Source organism: Cynocephalus volans, chromosome 5, assembly GCF_027409185.1.
Source record: "Cynocephalus volans isolate mCynVol1 chromosome 5, mCynVol1.pri, whole genome shotgun sequence".
Classification (NCBI taxonomy): domain Eukaryota; kingdom Metazoa; phylum Chordata; class Mammalia; order Dermoptera; family Cynocephalidae; genus Cynocephalus; species Cynocephalus volans.
The window spans coordinates 134,573,238-134,591,195 of record NC_084464.1 but is presented as its reverse complement, the minus strand read 5'-3'; the positions used below and the strand labels follow the sequence as shown (position 1 = coordinate 134,591,195).

General features: G+C 41.5%; 1 protein-coding gene across 1 annotated transcript; it reads right to left on the bottom strand.

Annotated features, from left to right (window-relative positions):
- Positions 1-3,302: 3,302 nt before the first annotated feature.
- TCF21 (transcription factor 21) lies at positions 3,303-5,620 on the bottom strand. Its single transcript, XM_063098387.1, has 2 exons — positions 5,171-5,620; positions 3,303-3,392 (listed from the first exon to the last, which is right to left on the bottom strand). The coding sequence occupies exons 1-2, from the start codon at positions 5,618-5,620 to the stop codon at positions 3,303-3,305; spliced, it is 540 nt and encodes a 179-aa protein (XP_062954457.1).
- Between the last annotated feature and the right edge of the window lie 12,338 nt (positions 5,621-17,958).

The window sequence follows — 17,958 nt, the reverse complement described above, 5'->3', positions numbered from 1 at the left end:
CATAAAATACATATAACCACCGGGTACCACAGCTCTGTTACCTCTTCTTTTTTTGGAAAGAATTCTCCGGTTTGATAGTGGAAAAGCCTGCTAAAAGCACACTGAATTGCTTGTAAAAAGTCATACAAGCAATATGGGGGGGGGAGAGCGAGCTCCCTGCTACAGTCCAGTTTGAATATCTATGGGCTCCTCCTGAGGACTCACAGACTTGCCTGTTTGAAACAATTCATTCTCCTTCCAGGCATCTACATTCTCTTTCCAGGTGTCTACAAGTTGCTTTAGTCGTTCCCCTAGTTCTTTCTGAAAGCACCTTTTAAGATAGTTTTTAAGACCAAGAGATCGCAGACAGGCACCATTCTTTCTCCTCAGCTGAGCACCCTTTATTTAAATTGAGATGCACCAAGTACTTGGGCTGGGTTTGGGGTAGGCTGGGAGTTGCACACTGCTGGGAAGAGCAGAAAGGAAAACTAGAGGTGCAGGGAAACAGGGTGTGGTGGGTTGGGAGGTGCTGATGATCTCGCATAGTGGAAGTGCCATGGAGAAGAGATGCTTAGTCTGTGGGTGTGTGTTGGAGGTGTGTGTGGGGTGGTAATGTTGTCAGTTTTCTGGGACTAGTGGTAGCCGCAACCCGGTCATTCCCACCTCTCTGCCTACTCCATTCAGTCAACAACTAAGGGGACCCAAGTGTGCGCAGGCCTGTGGCTGTGCCCAGGCCCTGTTTCTGCTTTGTGAATTTTTCTGGATTTTGGATTTCTAGGAAAGAGTGACATTAGTAGAAAGCACCAGACAAATTTGGAGAGCATTGGGGAAGGATGGAAGGGGTATGTGTATGTTTATGTTTGGGGGCGGGGGGAGAGAGAGAGAGAGAGAGAGAGTCATCATTCCACTGAAAAGAGTTGTTTTGGTTCATGCAATTAAAAGACTATTGCCTGTGCATTATAAACATACACACTTTTGAGCTTCCTGCCTGAGACACTTTCATTTTGGGTCTAGGCATAGATAGTTCACCACCCTCCACTTAGTAAAAGTAACCAACATTTGCATGGAGCCTTTCCTTGACAAAGGGATTGCATGGATATAATCTCACTTGAGGCCAACTAAGGCTGTGTGAGGTGAAAGAGGAAAGTATGAGTATGATTATTTATCATTATCATCACCTTTATTATTCGCAGAGATGAGAAAACTGAGGATTTGAGACTTTTCAGGAAACAACTACTTGGATGCAGAACCAGGGCTCCAATCTACCCGTTCTGTATTTATAGCCTCATGCCTCCTGCCTAAAGCAAAACCTTCAATTAATAGGTTGGAGGCATGAGGACTTTAAAAAAAAAAAAAATAGATCCATCTGCATTTTGCAGTTTTCAGAGAACAAGCAAGCAGAGAAGTTACTTCTCTACAGGGCCACCTGCTTGTACTGCTCAGAATTTTGAGCGTTTGTTTTGTAAAAACCTGAGTGGGGGCCTGAAAAATTTGCGGACCATGGGAGGCAAACAACTGAATCGCGCTGGGACTCATCTCCGACTTGAACCCTGGTTTGATAGAGGGGAGGGCTCTGTCCCTCTGGTATGTAGGAGTGACCGAGCACGCCAATTTGGGGAAGGTGGGAGAGAGCTTGAAATGCGCTCTTGAAAGTCAGGTTGGGGTGGGGGAGGGTGGGAGAGTAGCGTGACACCTTGCAATGTCCTCCGACGTGCAAATGACAGGCACGTGGATGAAGAGTCACCGAAGTTCCCAGAATGGTGAATTGCAATTGGTAACCACCACTTGCAGAGAACAAGCCAGGACAGAGGGCTCCGCAGTCTGGACAGGCGTGGTGGGGTTCTTCTTTGCTGGCCAGGCTGAGGGTTCCACCCGGTAAGCGGCCTTTGGGGTTGATCGGAGGTAAGTGCGGGAGAGGGACGGGGAAAGCTCTTATTCCAGGTACCAAACTGAGCCGAGACAAAGGGGGAAAAATCGAAAAGAAAGAGCAAATGAAGCGGAAGTTTCAAGGCCCTCTGCGAGGAATAACAGTATAAATAACCGAGGACGTCTTGTAAACACTGCGGTCATAACCCCGAACATTAAACAGCCCGGTGGCATCTGGCTCATCAGCCGCCGCGGGCTGCGCTGGGGCAGCGAGGGAACCCGGTCCCAGGCTCCTCGGCCTCGCCTCTCTGTTTATCTCAACTTAATCTTCCCCTATGAGCTGTTCCGTAGCCTGGAAGATGTTTAAATTAAAACCCAGTCCGCCGGAAGTCGTGGCGGGAGCTGAACGCACCAGCTAACTGCAACCGAAGTTCAGTCATGCGCGTTTTATTGTTATAAATGATAAATGGATAATTAAAAAGAAACACATAACGTATGTTGCAGCCCTCTGAAAATCGTAAAACACATCCTAAGGATTACGAAATTTACATCTTTCATAGCCCCCCCATTATTTCTTTACCAGTTTGCAACCGTGAGTTGTTTGGGCTGATGTCCACGCCTGGAATGTTGTAAGACGTAGAGTTTCCTGCTCGTGTGGGCAGTGATACTGCGGAATATATGAAAATCGGGTTTTCTTTTTCTGGTGTTTTTCCTCTTGAACTGTGTAACTGTGAATAATTTTAATCCTGCCTATTCCTTATTTACAATCACATTATTTCGAATAGTCTTGAAAGTAACTTGCAACAGTTTCCCTTTAAGGTTTCATCACAAAATATGGTCTGCACCTTCACAGTGGAAATCATATTTAATCCTTTTCTATCTTTAGAAATTTGGATTGAGGTTTAAATGAATCATTTTTGTTTTCAAGCTTCCCCATTGTTTCCCACTTTTCTATTCCAAAACTCAAAAAAAAAAAAAAAAAATCACACCAATATCAGGGCGTATAGCAATATAAAGAAAGATTTATTTTCGAAAGTAGCAAAACTTGTTTGAAAAAAATATATCTTTAAGTGAATTACTTTATAAATGTGACTGTCAAAGTCAGCTATTCTATGATCTACACTTTATATCATATTGTACAAAAGATACACATTGATAGGCTCTTATTATCTATTTATATATTTATAATTACATATTGCACTTGGACCAGCAAGGCTCGCAGAGTCATTCACGGTAGAAGTTAATAAAGTTAAATAGATGGGAATCTTTTTAAGTACAATGGATCTCCTCTGGTTTGGAAACGAGAATCTCCTCGTCGCTGTAAAGTGTTCTCGCAGGGCGGGATAGGGAGAGGAGCGTTGCGAGGGGGAAGCAGAAACAGCAGGGAGGGCAGGGGTCGCCTTCCCGGGGCCCGCTCCCCCCGGGAGCGCGCCTTTCCCAGACTCGCACCTCCAAGGTCAGGACGCCGTGGTTCCACATAAGCGGCTCGCGGTCACCACTTCTTTCAGGTCACTCTCGGGTTTCCCGGCCACCATAAAGGGCCACGTCTGCAGGAGAGAAGAGAGTGGAGGAGGTAAGTGGCTGTGGAGGAGGGAGCTGGGTGGGTTGGGAGCTTGAGGCCGAAGGAAGGGGCGCTGGGGGCAGACAGTGAGCTGGACAGGCCGCTTGTCGCTGCAGTTTACTCGGGGTCCTAGGGCGCTCCGTGGCTGGATAAAGCAAAAAGCTGCTTTGGCGCCAAGTCACAGCCCGAGGTGGTGGTGGTGGGCTTTGAGAAGAAGAGCAAAAGGGGCTCATCCTGGGGCCGAAGCGAAACCTGAGAGGAAGCCCTCGGAAAGCCGGAGGCAGATGCCCTGGTGGGCCTCAGCAGGGACGCTCAGAAGGACCTTGCGTCTCTGGGCACCGGGTTCGAGCAAAGCTCCCTCCTGGGCCCTTTTCTGAGGCTGTGGTCAAGTTTCTGGACTCTCTGTCCTTCACTCCCATCTATTTTCCTGATGCCGACTTTCGTTTCCTCCATCACAAACCCTGGCTTTGACCACAGTTTCTAAATTACCACGAGCTCTTAAGGGGGGAAATGCTAATAAAAGATGCACCGACATTTTATTTAAGATTGTCTTCCTACTGGGCCGGGAAAATATTGCTTTCTCTTCCTTTCTCCAAGCAGTTTTATAATAAAGTTCATTTAAGTTTCTTATCCAAAATGAAGGCAGCAGCAATTATAAATGTTCTAAGCAATACTGCCATTTTAGTTCTAGATTTTAAAAAAGCTATTAACTCATCTCATTCAAAAAAATAAGCTTTTAATTGGAGGGAAAAATATTTTTCAAGGCAAAATGTGGGTCTGCAACCCTTCCCCCCAATTCCTGAGACCAATAAGGTGAGAAGACAATTTAAACCTTTCTCACTAGTGCTGGCCGATAAGACTTGACTTTTAAGAAGAAAACCTCTCATCCTTATCATACATAAACAGAGATGCTACAAAGTTGTTGTTCTTTAGAGCCTAGAAGTTTTTAAATGAAATCAAATGTGAAAGGAATGTTTCTTAAACAATAAAATGCATTTAAGACAAATAGTAGGCTCGAGGAGCATTTTTTTATATTTAAAAAATTGGGCTCCATGGGCTTTACTTTTTAAGATAAAAAAGTAACGTTTTAAAATCTTGGATGAGACTGATCTGTTTTAGTAATGTTTATATACCAGTACTCGTGAGAATTTACTAATTATGCTGATATTTGCTAGAATTTCTGGGATTTAAAGATGTTAATCCACTTATAGGAAAAGCACAGAATATTTAAATATTTGGGGGACTTACATGCACAATTATGGAAGGAGGTTATGAATATGGTCGTATCTAACAGTCCTAAATATGCTTGGGAAAGAAACAGAGTTTGGTGTTTTCATTTACAAGAATTAGAGGAGAAAATCAAGTTCTAATCTCAGCTTAAAGAAACATAAAGGGATTAATAAATGCCCCTGGGTGCGCAGCATCTTGTCAGCGTTCCTGCCCCGCACCAGCCCCTCCACGCCGGCAGGGCTGGCGCAGGCGCGGGCGCGGGCATCCCTCCTTGTTGCCAGCTTAATACTCCACTTGCAACCCCCTAACTGGGCTGCCACGTCAAGCCCTTGCATAAATCACTCCCGCTCCAGCGGCCTGTAGGACAGAGAGCGGGGGCCGTGTGGGGACCGCGGGCAGCCAGTCCCTAGAGGCGCTGGCCGGGGGTGGCCGCGGCGCGTCGGTCGCCCCCGCGCCCGCACCCCCACTCCGGCCCCACGCGCACACGTGCACCCCGCGGGCCGGGCTGCGGGCGCGGCAGGCGGGAGAACTCACCAGGTTGACCGGGTGGATGTAACCGTTCTCGTATTTGTCGTTCGCCAGGATCTGTCTCAAGTGGGCGATGTAGCTGGACGCCAGCCTGAGCGTGTCCAGCTTGGAGAGCTTGGTGTCCGGGGGCACCCAGGGCAGGGTGGTCTTGAGCCTGGAGAAGGCCTTGCTCAGCACCCGCATGCGGGCCCGCTCGCGCGCGTTGGCCGCGTTGCGCTGGACCTGCTTCCCCTCCTGGCTGACCCCGCTCAAGGGGCTCTTCTTCGTGGTCGCCTTCCTCCGCTTGCCCAGGCCGCCGCGGCCCTTCTGGGGAGACCCGTTCTCGCAGTTGGAGCTCTCCTCGGTGCTCTCGTTGGAAGTCACAAACTCCTTGTTCGAGTCCATTTTCAGCCCGTCACATTCCAGCATCTCCACCTCCTGAAGGTCCTCCACGTCGCTGAGGGAGCCCGTGGACATGTTTGGGGGAGAGGACGAGCGAGCGAGCGAGCGAGAGAGACCCTGAAACGGATGGGCCTCCGGAGTATGGAGCGGCCACCTCGTGTTGGGCGTTGGAGTTGGGGTCTGGGTGGTTGGGGTCTCACACCGCTTCGCAGAGTTGCGAGGGCTTCTGCTGGAAGGAAACAGGGGCCCCGTTTCCCCACCCCCGGAGTCCTGGCCGTAGGGGAGTGTGAGAGAACGCTGAGGAATTTGGTGGACACTAGGAATTTATCTGGGGAATAGAGAGGCGGATCCTTGCAGCCCAGGGGAGGGGCCTGCTAGGCCCCAGCAAAGCTCTTAGACCCCTTTCCCGACGAGGGACGCTCTCACGCATGGACCCCGGTCTCCAGCTTGTAATGCGAATCAGCTCAACCGCAGCACACACCGGTCACCTTCTTCCACGGCCGCGCAGGCCGAGGGGAGCCAGCCCCACTCACAGTCCCTCTGCCCCTGTCCACCCCTTAAGGCCTTCTTCCCCTCTTAAGACGTCGCGGCGGGTTGTTACTGAGAACTTTGTGAAAACCACCAGATCCTTTTGCTCTTTCTGGGCCTTCCACCCACAAATCTCACAAGCACTCTATGTCCCCCACCCCCACCACCACCCCAAGATAACACCAATTAAAATCCAGGCGGGGATCGACTGCCTCTTGCCAACATTCCGTGAAGCTCCAAGGCTTTAGCAGGTTATCCTCCCGCTTTACCTGGGGTCGAGGAAGAAAACAAGTGTTTCATAGAATCATTATGGTGATGGTGGAAAAGGTACCAAAAAATCCATTTGCACCTGGTCACTTTAAGGATATCAAGGAAGTGCCGGCGTGTACACAAACACGATCCACACTCACCAACATCCCCTGTACACATGCTCCCCCACACGCTGGGGGTGGGGGGAGGGAAAGAGGTAGGGTGACTTGAGTGTGTGGAAAACATTTTGTTAGTTAATAATCTTTTCTTAATGAAATGAAAGCTTCCCCCTCATTTTCTTTCTAGAAATGCATTTAATATTGTCATAAGAGTCTTAGTAGCTCTCAGACATCACTTGCCTGGGACTGCTTGTGATGCATCCTCCCCCCCAAAGCTGCTGCCTTCTCTCTTCTCCTTTCATCCTCTCTGCTGCCAGGGTTCCTCATGTGAAGCTGATATTAAACACAAAGCACGATTGATTATCCTTTTGGGAAAGGTTCTTTTCATTCCTAACCCCATCCTGGAGCAACTTTCCTGGAGAATAGGAAAATCTGGGGAGTAAACAGAAAAGAGAAGGGAACCGGAACCCAGGAAATGAATGAAATTCATGCAATGAAACCAGGGAGACTGGATGCACCAATCTCTCTTACTAGCTCTTCGCCAGCTTTTCTGTTCTTGTGGTTAGGCATGGAAGAAGAGGGGCTGCAGCAAAACTTATGCGTGGCTTCTGAGCCTTTGGCTCATGAGTCTGAACCCCTCGCCTACATTAAGATATCATATCTCTAATCCCGGGCTCAGCTGGGAATTCACTAACCTCTAACGTTTTGTTTTGTTAGCACGGTCTTGTTTGCTTTCCCCCATGCTGTAAACTAAACAGATTGTCAGCAAATCAGTCTTTATTAATGAATGAGTGAGCCGTCCCTCCCATAATATCTTTGCCGGGGATCCAAAATTTGTTAATCACCAGTGTAGAGATTTATGAGCTCTTATTTTCTATTGTTTGTGCAGGTGGAGATTTAAATGACCATATCCACTACCAAGATTTATTGCGAGAGTGATTGATGTTATAAACTAGGAAAAGGACTCTTCCCACAGAAGGGATGACAGAAATATCAAGTTGAAGTTGCCTTTGTCTTCATGCACAAATGACCCAGTACTACAACAGAGAAAGTATAATAATTTAATCTGAGATCCAAGACAGCATTAAGAGAACACCCAGCAGGCTTGTTAAAAATTTCCCCACTGATTCCCAAACTAGTTTTCTTTGATTCACCCTTCCTTTTCTCAGTCTTGGTAAGACACAAAAGTTAAAGTTATTTTTAGACTAAAGAGCTATGTGAAAATGGGCATTGGTCAGTACTTTGTGAAATGTGTGTATGTGTATGTGTGTGTAGCTACTGAGATATCTGCAAAATAACCACAAATCATTTATTTATTTAGGCTCTGAAATGGGATAATAATTAAGAATAATTAAGAATCCAAACTATGGCCTTACCACATAACAGGCTATTAAGTTGCAAAGTGTTCTCTTCTTGGAACCACTGTTTTTTGTTTTGTTTTTTTTTGGGGGGGGGAAGTCTGGTTCTCTGCTGCACCTTAGTTGATAGGCTGCTCAGGCTGTTTGGGGAATAGTAAAAATCACAGTAATATGTACCACTGAATAGATTTCTGCTGTCTGTATATTTTTTCCATGTCTGAGACTTAAAAACAGCAATTTCTGAAAGGGAGCTATAGTAGCCTCATGCCACAAGCTGGTTTTTATGCCTTGCAATTAATTTTCTTTGTAGTAGTAGTAGAAGCAATAATTAAGTCCCATGTCTACTTATCATGTAGTAATACATTTAGGCCGGGGAGGGCTAGTGTGTTGATAATGAACTTTCAGGTATTTCTAAAATTCTCTATTAGATGGCTACTAGTTTGGGAGTAAGATGTGAAGAAGACTGTCATTTAGATATCTTGATGTAAAGTCTTGACGAAAGCAGATTAATGTGAATAGTACTTTTTTTTTCTTTTGACATTTTGTGTCTATCTCTGTTAATAAACACTTAAGGACAAATGGGTGGAGGAATGACTTATTGTCAGATTCTACTGAGCATATCAGTAAAGCTGTAACTTAAGCTGTGCCAAATTCTCCCAAAATATAAACTGTATTCTGTGAGAAGAGCACTTCTGAGAAGCTGTATTAACCCTTTCAATAACAAGAGAAATACTTTGAATATTACTCTTTCAAAGCACTAAGTAGAAAACTAACGTTTGAAAGCACGAGATAGATTCTAAAAGTTCTTACCTTACTTTTAAGAAAAAGTTTATGCCCCAGAGGCAACTGGCCAATTCACTGCACACTTCTAACAATTTGTTTTTGCAAGAAAGGCTATCTTTGAAAGATTTCAGTGCTAAGGAGAATTTATCTCCAAAAGTTGTAAAATGAAGATTAGGCATGGAATGTATCCTTGAACTTCAGTCCTGGTTTATCAACTGATTAATTTTCAGGAAGTTCAAATTTGATTTAGTTGCACTTGGATGGAATAATTTGCTTCCTTTTTCATGAGAGGGAAGATATCACAAGTTTCTTTTGAACTGACTTTGTGTGTCATCACATTATCTTTCCCAGGGGGGAAAAATATGCCTTTAAATTCAAATTTTAATCATTTTCTTGTAACTTTCCATCATTTGTCCAGGAGGTATGTGGACTGGCAAATCGATAAAATTGGCAATTCTCTCCCCCCGCTTCTAATTAACACCTTCCAGATGTTTTATTCTTTTTATTTGATGGTGACCACCAGCACATCAAAACTTTGCTGACCTTCTACGCAGGTTGGTGCCTTTTCCTTGATTCTACAGAATTAGCACTCTACCCTTTGTTTGCTGCTGGCTGGCTGCTGTCCATCTTCTGCTTATAAGCTGATTGAAATCTGACTTTCTTTTATTAAATTTTAACTGTAATACATAAAGTGAGCATCACCTCCTTTACTTTTTCAAAATTATAGTGGTGCTGGCCTGTTGTATTTTGGCAGCCAAAGTGAATAGAGCACTAGGGAGATTGGTGGCAATCTAAGGAGGTCAATGATGGTGGTGCTGGCTGTTGGTATTACTTTTACCTGGCACCAGCCCAGTCCATTCAGTAACCAGAAGTCCTCTTGGTATTTACTATACCATAACCCCTTCTCTTCACATTTAATTCAATGAATTGTAGATCAGATGCCATGACACTTAGTTTAAAGCTGGTAAATAACAATAACAAAGTCTAAAAAAAGACTATTTATGGTTCTTTGAATCCAAGAGTGGATCTTGCCTTCCACACACTCCGTAATGCAATTCTGAAAGCAGTCAAGCCTATGTACTTGAAGGACAGAGTTTACCTTAAGGAGGAAGTGGGCTGAAGGAAACTCGGGCAGACAGTGAGAGGTAAAAACTTTACAATGCCAGTTTAGTATCCTCGTAAATTTTCTACTGCTAGAATTGTTAGGAAAGAGTGGGGGAAAGACTGACCAATTCTTGAGTCAGGTGCCATGTGAGATTCTTTTCCTCCAGTCTCTCATTTCATGTAAAATCTCTTCTTTCTTTTGTCACTACTAAAGAAAGACACTCTGCATGAAATGAAAATCTTCATAGAAATGTGTGCCAGAGGCATTCCCCTGTGACAATGAGGTTTTAGAAAAGCTCACTTGAGTCATGACTATTCTGTATCTTAAAATAAAGATTGAAAACAAACCCTCCCAAGTTTTCCTAAAAAGAATAAATTTTGTGGGTAATATGAAAGATACCTGTAAAGCACTTATATGTTAAATATAGTGTAGTGGTGGGCTTAAAAAAGATACAGGCCAACTTGCTGTCAGTCTCCTTATCAAGTTAGGACAGGATGAGCAGTAGAATTATAATCTCCTTCCAGTGATTATCCACTGGGGACTATTTCCTTGGGGCAAGTGCACTTAGCCTCAAGGAGCCAAGAGTCATGGAATTTAGATCTGGGACCAGCAGGAAAGTACTGAGAGTGTGAATCCTGACCTTAGGAACATGAAATATTTCCAGGTGATGTAGCATTTTTTTAATAAAGACACAAAGTAATAGACTGTCAGAATTGGATGGGGCTAAGAACCAAAGAGGCCCTGATGGTCAAGAGTTCTGCTCACATGAATTGTCGGGCAGTATTGCCCCTCGAACCTGTGTCCTGATTGGCCTTGTAATACACCTTCCACTAAGCCACATTGCTTTGAATAGTTTTTATGTTTGAATAACTGTAAGAAATAAGTGTGCAAAAGCTTATATTCTGCCATTCCCTACTTATTAGTATGAATCTGTAGCAATTGAACTCTGAATTATATAAAATGAGATAGTCTTAAGCTGTTCTTGGGTCTACTGCTTAGAACCCTGTCTAAGATGGTTTAAGTAATGTAAGTCTAAGATGGTTTAAGTAATGTAAGTACCAGAAGGATGTTGTTAAAACAAGAATCTCACTTTTTCCACGGAAGCTTGATGGGCAGTCCAAGAGCCACTCACTCAATGAACATATCTCCAGATCTGACTTCTTCTCTCCATCTTCTCTGCTAAGCTCTCATTCACATAACCAAAGTCTTTTACTCAGATGATTACAACAGTCTCCTAAAGGGTCGTTTTGTTTCCATTCTTGTTCTCCTAAAATCTATTTCCCTTAGAGTGGTTCAAGACATTCTCCTGCTTAAAAATCTCTCAAAGCTTCCCATTATGTTTAATGTAAAATCCAAATTCCTTATCATGGCCATGACTCTTCATTTAGTGTCCACCAAGCACATTGGCTATGTCTGTGTCCCTCAAAGACCCTGCACCAGGGCACACTTCAGGACCCTTGTCCTTGTTGTTCTCCTGTTTGGATGCTCCTGTCTGGCCATCTGTGAGGCTGAGTCCTTATTTTTCAGGTCTAAGCTCAAGTGTGAGAACTTCTCTGTGCATCCAGTTAAGAATATTTTTGTTCCATCATCCTATTTTATGCATTAATAATAAAGAATAGTAGCTAACATTTACTAAGTGTTTACTTACAACATACCAGGCACTGTTGTACACACTTCCCAGGTTTACTCATTTAGTGCTAATAACAAGAAGGGCACCTTACAGATGAGAAAACTGAGGCATAGAGAAGTTAAGAAACATGTTTAATTCACAGAGTTGGTGTTCTAGTTGTGTAATATTCCAAATAAATGACTCAAGTTTTTATTTCTCTCTGTTCTATAAGTTCAGTGGGCTCAGCTGGGTGGTAGCCAGCTTCCTTCAGAGTGAGCATTTCTCAAGACTCAGGTGGAATCTGGAAGTCTTCTTATGACCAAGCCTTGGAAGTCACACAGCATCATTTTTGCTTCACTCTGTCAGTCAAAAGAGAGTCAAAGGGCCGGCCCAGATTCAAGGGGAGGGGCCTACATTTGCAGCAGCATGGATGAGCTTGGAGAAAATTATGTTAGGTGAAATAAGCCAGGCACAGAAAGAGACATACCACATGTTCTCACTCCTATGTGGAAGCTAAAATAGTTGACCTCATAGAAGTAAAGAGAGATAAGAAAAAAGAAAAAAAGAAGTAGAGAGTAGAATAGTGGTTACTAGAGACTGGTAAGGGGGGAGGATGAAGAGTCAGTGGTCAATGGATACAAAATTTTAGCTAGCTATATGGGAAGAATAAGATCTAGTGTTCTATAGCACTGTAGAGAGACTGCAGTCAACAACAAATGACCGTATAACTTCAAATAACTAGTAGACAGGACATTCCCAACACAAAGACATGACAAATGTTTGAGGTTGTGGATATGCTAATTACCCTGATGTGATCATTGCACAGCATATAAATGCATGCAAACATCGCATTGTACTCCACGAATATATACAGTTATCGTGAATCAATCAGGAAAAAAATAATTTAAAAAGAAAAAAAAATTCAGAGACAGAAGCAGATCAGAGGTTGCCAGAAACTGGGGGGAAGGAATAATGAGAAGTTATTGCTTAAAGGGTACAGAGTTCATGTTTAGGGTGATGAAAAAGTTTTGGAAATAGAAAAAGGGGGTGGTCACACCCAGCATTGTGAATGTAATTAATTCCACACAATTGTATGTCTAAAACTAGTTAAAATGGCAAACCTTATGTTATGAATATCTTACCACAGGAAAAAAACCCCAAACTGCAAAAAACAAAAAAGTCAAGGGGAGGGGCCTACACAGGGCATGAATACCAGGAGGTATGGTTCAGTGGGCGTCATTCTTGGAGGCTGGGTACTACAGAGAGCACATGTCAGAGCCTGGATTTAAACACAGGTAATCTCACTCTTGAGCCCTCCTCACTTTAAACAACTGATATTTTCCAAAATTATTATTATTATTGTTTACTTTGTTATTATCTCTATCTGCCCTTCCTGCCCCCCACCTTTAATAAAAGCTTCATGAGTACAGGGACTTGATGTGATTGGCTCTGTTGTGTACTCAGAATCTAGAGCAGGGTTGATATATAATATGCACTTACTAAATACTTGTTAAATGAATGAAAGAATGAAAGAATGGATGTTTTAGATTGTAGTATATGAAAGGTACATTGTAAACTGTAAGACATGCTTATTATTTAGAATACTAGCAAACCTTCAAAATACAGTGGCTCAGACAAGCCACAAGTTTACTTCTTTCTCTCCTATCAGTGCAGAGAAGGTGGGTGACTCTGCTCCATGAGGACACACAGGGACCCAAGTTCTTTCTATCCTGTTATTCTGTCATCCTTTGGAGGGTAACATGCATGAGTGAAGTCAGCTTAACTTCATGAGCCCTCAGGAAGTGGGAAAAAGAGGGTGAAAGGCAAGCATATTCCTTACAATGATGGGATCTGGAAGTTTATATGACTTCTGTTCACATCCATTGGCCTCTTTAGCTGCAAGGAAAGTTTGGAAATATGGTTTGTAAATATGCTCTGCTAAAACTTTGGGTTGGGGAGATCTGTTAGTAAAACAAAAAGGAGCCAATTCACAGTCTCTGCCAGCATATTTATAGCATAAAGGAGAAAGTTAACTATATATAAAGATACGAATATTTTGTTTCACCCTGATAGAAAATTAACTTTGTGTATAAGCTAGCTTCATCGATTATATGTTGACCACAAGTTGGCTCTGAAGTTTATAATTAGTCCTAATTGAGTTCTAGTAGGTTTCAGCTCTTATTTGGAGCACAGAATCAGTTGAAAAACATTTAATTTACCTCTGGCTACCTTCCTGAAAACATGCACCAATGTCAGCTATTTTAACTAATGTTATCACTAACTCACCATCAGTAAAACAGCTTTATAAAATTACCGTTTATGCGGATAGACCAGTAAAAATGTGTGGGTTGTTAAAGCTACTTACTAACAACCATTGGCACTCACTAAAGCCCTCCAAGTTGCTTGTTTAATTTATGTCTATCTGATCATACAGCAGGTATATTTATTATATAAGGGATGAAAGTGGGTGGAAAGCATCTAAAATTTTTTTTTTTCTGACGTACTTTCAAGTTTTGATAGTTTATTGACTTAGTCAGCTAAGGCTACCATAACAAAATATCATAGAGTGGGTGGCTTAAACAGCAGAAATTTATTCTCTTTCAGTTCTGGAGGTTGGAAATCCAAGATCAGGGTGCCAGCATGGTCGGGTTTTGGTGAGGGCTCTCTTCCTGGCTTGCAGATAGCCACCTTCTCGCTGTGTCCACACATGGCCTTTCCTCTAGTCTATCAAGAGAAAGACAGAAAGATACAGGGAGAGGCACATTTCTTCTTTTTCTTACAAGACCACCAGCCCCATAGGATTAGCACCCCCCCACCTTATGACTCGTTTAAACTTAATTACATCAGAAAAACCCTGTGTCCAAATACAGGCATATTGGGTGTTAGTGCTGCAACATGTGAATTTTGAGGGTACACAATCATACTGGAAAAATGTTTTCTCTTATTTATTATTATTTCCAACTTTCAACCTATTCAAGTTTAAGAGAAAATATGCTTAAGATGCTTCTGTCATTTGAGTGTAGATTTTATACGAATAATAGCAATAAATCTCAGGCTTGGGTTGTCTTGGTTTTCTTCTTGGAGAAATCATTAAGATGATGAGCTGTACATCCAGATTCATGGTCTATGGTGAGGAATGTCATCTGAATCTCATTCCTAAAGTTTGCAAAGAGAGTGGAAGACCATTCTTCAGTTAGAAGCTCTAAATCAATTTTAAAGAATCATTAGTAAGAGATTTTAGGAATTCTTCATTCAGTGCATTTGAGTACACCACACAGCTCCCACACAGAAATAGACATGGGTTAGATCAATTCAGCAATAAAATTTTCCCAACGGTTTTGGGGGGTTACTCCATAGACAAAAACAGTTGATTGACTGCTCTGGGGTCTTTTCAACTGGACACTCAGACATATTTTAGATAAAGCCATTATTATTTTAAGCTAGAATGTTAAGCAGATATTAAACTTCTTCCTCTCACATGAATAAGTAAGTTCTTTTTTTTTTTTTTAACCTAATTGCAAAGCTGACCATGACGAAACAATTTGAGAAGATAACACTTCTCAAATGAATTTAAGTGAAAGAGTGAACTAAATGTTGGGAAGAAAATGTAAAGCTCACATCCTATCAAATTATAAAACATGGAAGTTCTTAATAGCATTATGATTTTTGTTTTTTTATGTTTTTCTTTTAAATTATTGTAGCAGAGTAGAACACTCCTGGACTGTAAAGCCAGGGATCAGGTCCAAGTTCTGCTTATACAACTAACTAGTTGTGTGAACTTGTACAAGTCCCTTAACTTTGCTGGGTTTCATTGTCTTTAATGTGGTGACAGTAGTGATGGGTCCCCTAGTGTTAATTAAGATGATGTATGTAAAGTAATTTTATTTAGTGCTTAACATATAGTAAACACTTATAAATACTGGTGGTGGTTGTGATGGTAGTTGTTGATAAGATTATTATCTCTCAGGACCTTTTTAACAGCTTCATTCCATTTTTTTTCCCCATTATTTCCCCTTTGGGTTAGGAGGGCACTTCAAAAAGTTCATGGGAAAATAGAATTAAAAGGTAATATGAATCTTTCCATGAACTTTTTGAAGACTTTCAACAACAACAATGAAAAAACCTCATCACTAACAACTAACTGCTAAAAATGTGTTTGTGTTGAAGATAGAAGCATATTAAATAAAATCTAGAATTCTATTATTTTGAATGAAAAGAATCTCATGGTCTCAGTCACAAAATTAAAAATCTATTCAGTGTTAAGCTATAGCTATTTTAGTCATTCTCTTCAATATTTGGTGATTTAAATGATTGTTTTATTACAAATTATTCCTTTCCCTCCCAAATTAAATTTATCAAGTCCAGACCATGGTGGAATAAAGACATAGCTTGTTATTTAGAAGTCTTACAGTAAGTCATTGATATCACCAAGAGTTTGACCCTAGAAGTAAAAAACAACTTTCTTTACCATGCAAGTAACTACACTTTTTAAAAAAGTTATCACCAAATGTTAAAATGCAAATACAACTGTTTTTGTTTGAAAAGTTTATTTTAAAATTGGTGCTAGGTTAGCATCTCTTTTGAATTCTTTGTGGTTTAACAAATGATGGAATTCCATTAATAAATGATTTTCCCTTTTGCCTAGGTGTGGGTCCAATTCTAAATAATTAAGTTTCATAGGAAAGAAAATTAAATATTCACCATGAAGGTGTTCTTTGGTATTGTATAACCAACTTTTAAAAAAGAAATTTTTTGTTTTCTAATTGCAGTGTGTTGATTGTACAGTTTCGTATTTCAATACAAGCATACACTGTGTGATGATCAGATCACACAATGATTTAGAAATCACTAGTTAGAAAATTCACCATCACAAGAATTTATAGCTTCTTTGTAATGAGAACATTTGAGCTCCTCTCTTCTAGCCATTTGAGGCCATACGATAAATTATTGATTATATATTCCTAGAACTACTATACACCACTGGAACTTATTTTTCCTATGTAGCTGTAATTTTGTGTCCATTAACCAACCTCTCACCATCCTTCCTCCACCTCCCCTTCCCAGCCTCTAGTAACCACAATTCTACTCTCTACTTCTAAAAGTTCAACTTATTTATTTGTTAGCTTCCACATATGAGTGAAAACATGCTGTATTGCCAACTTTTAAGTTTAGATCTCAGTAAAAGAGTTGGTCCAACCTGGAGCCCAAATGGTCACATTCTAGAATTCTGTCCTCCAATTTCATTCTTACAGAAAGACCAATACCTGGAATAACCCCTGTCTTTGTATTCATTAATGATGAGTGTATTTGGAGATTTTGAAGCACAGCACTTGTATTCATTTCCTATGGCTGCCGTAACAAATTACCTTAGCCTGGATGGCTTAAAACAACAGAAATTTATGCTCTCACAGTTCTGGACACCAGCAGTACAAAATCAAGGTATTTTCAGGGCCATGCTCCCTCTGAAGGCTCTAGAGAAACATCCTTCCTTGCCTCTTTCAATTTCTATGGCCCCAAGTGTTCTTTGACTTGTGGCAGCATAACTCCAATCTCTGACTCCATCTTCACATGGACTTTGTGAGGGTTCCTTTTATGTGTCAAATTGACTGGGCTAAGGGATGCTCATCTACCTTGTAAAACGTTATTTCTGGGTGTGTCAGTGAGGCTGTTTCCAGAACTGATTAGCATTTGAATCAATAGACTGAATAAAGATATACCATCAGCAATGAGATGGACATCATCCAATCTGTTGAGACCCTAATTGATCAATAAGGATGAGGAAGGACAAATTTACTTTCTACTTGACTTGGATATTTATCTTCTCCTTCCCTCAAACATTGGTGCTCCTGGTTCTCAGGCCTTCGGGTTTGGACTAGAACTACACAAGTAACATCCCTGCGCTTCTAGCTTGAAGATGGCAGATTGTGGGACTTCTCAGTTTCCATAATCTAATGAGCCAATTCCTTATAATAAATCTCTCTCCTCTCCTCTCCTCCCCCCCATATGTATTTTCTTATTTATGATAATTTTTCTCACTGTGGCAGAAAGAGACTCCTGATCACAGATGTCTTTTTCTCCCCCCACCCCCCACCCTGAGCTATTTCAATTAGTGTTATTAATTCTACACATACACTTAAAGGTGGTGATATACTCTCGTTTTTGAGATTCCAAAAAAAAAATCTTTAAAAGACAATGTGAATATGATTTGCTTGGTTCAGATGTATTTTTTTTTAAATAAAACATTGACAGATAAAAATGACACATTGTATTAGACTTCCATCTTTGATACTGGAAGTGTTACTGATACATAGCATGTGAAACTAGTTAAAAGAGTAACATTATCTTAAAGCCTCTGCAGATACTTTTTTGTCCTTCACCTATAAAAAATATATAAAAATAAAACATTCTTTCTCACATCCTAGAATACTTGTGAATTTTTAAATCAAATGACTGATGTCTATTTAAAAAAAAGTATTCAGAGTGCCATAGAAACTCAGATCTGCTGAGAAACCAAATCTCTGGAACAAAATTAACTTTTTTCTTAACATGAAAGAAAAGGAATGCACACTGGGTTGATGGCTCTTTGTAAAATGGCCCACACTCTGTCATCTTCCAATTTTCTCTACAGGGAAAATGTTGAGAGTGATAATGTCTTTTTCTGA

Excerpts from the sequence above, each read along its gene's own strand:
- TCF21 (XM_063098387.1), bottom strand. The coding sequence starts at position 5,620 with ATGTCCACGGGCTCCCTCAGCGACGTGGAGGACCTTCAGGAGGTGGAG. Across the intron at positions 3,393-5,170 it reads ACATCCACCCGGTCAACCTG|ACGTGGCCCTTTATGGTGGC; the intron begins GTGAGTTCTCCC and ends TCTCTCCTGCAG.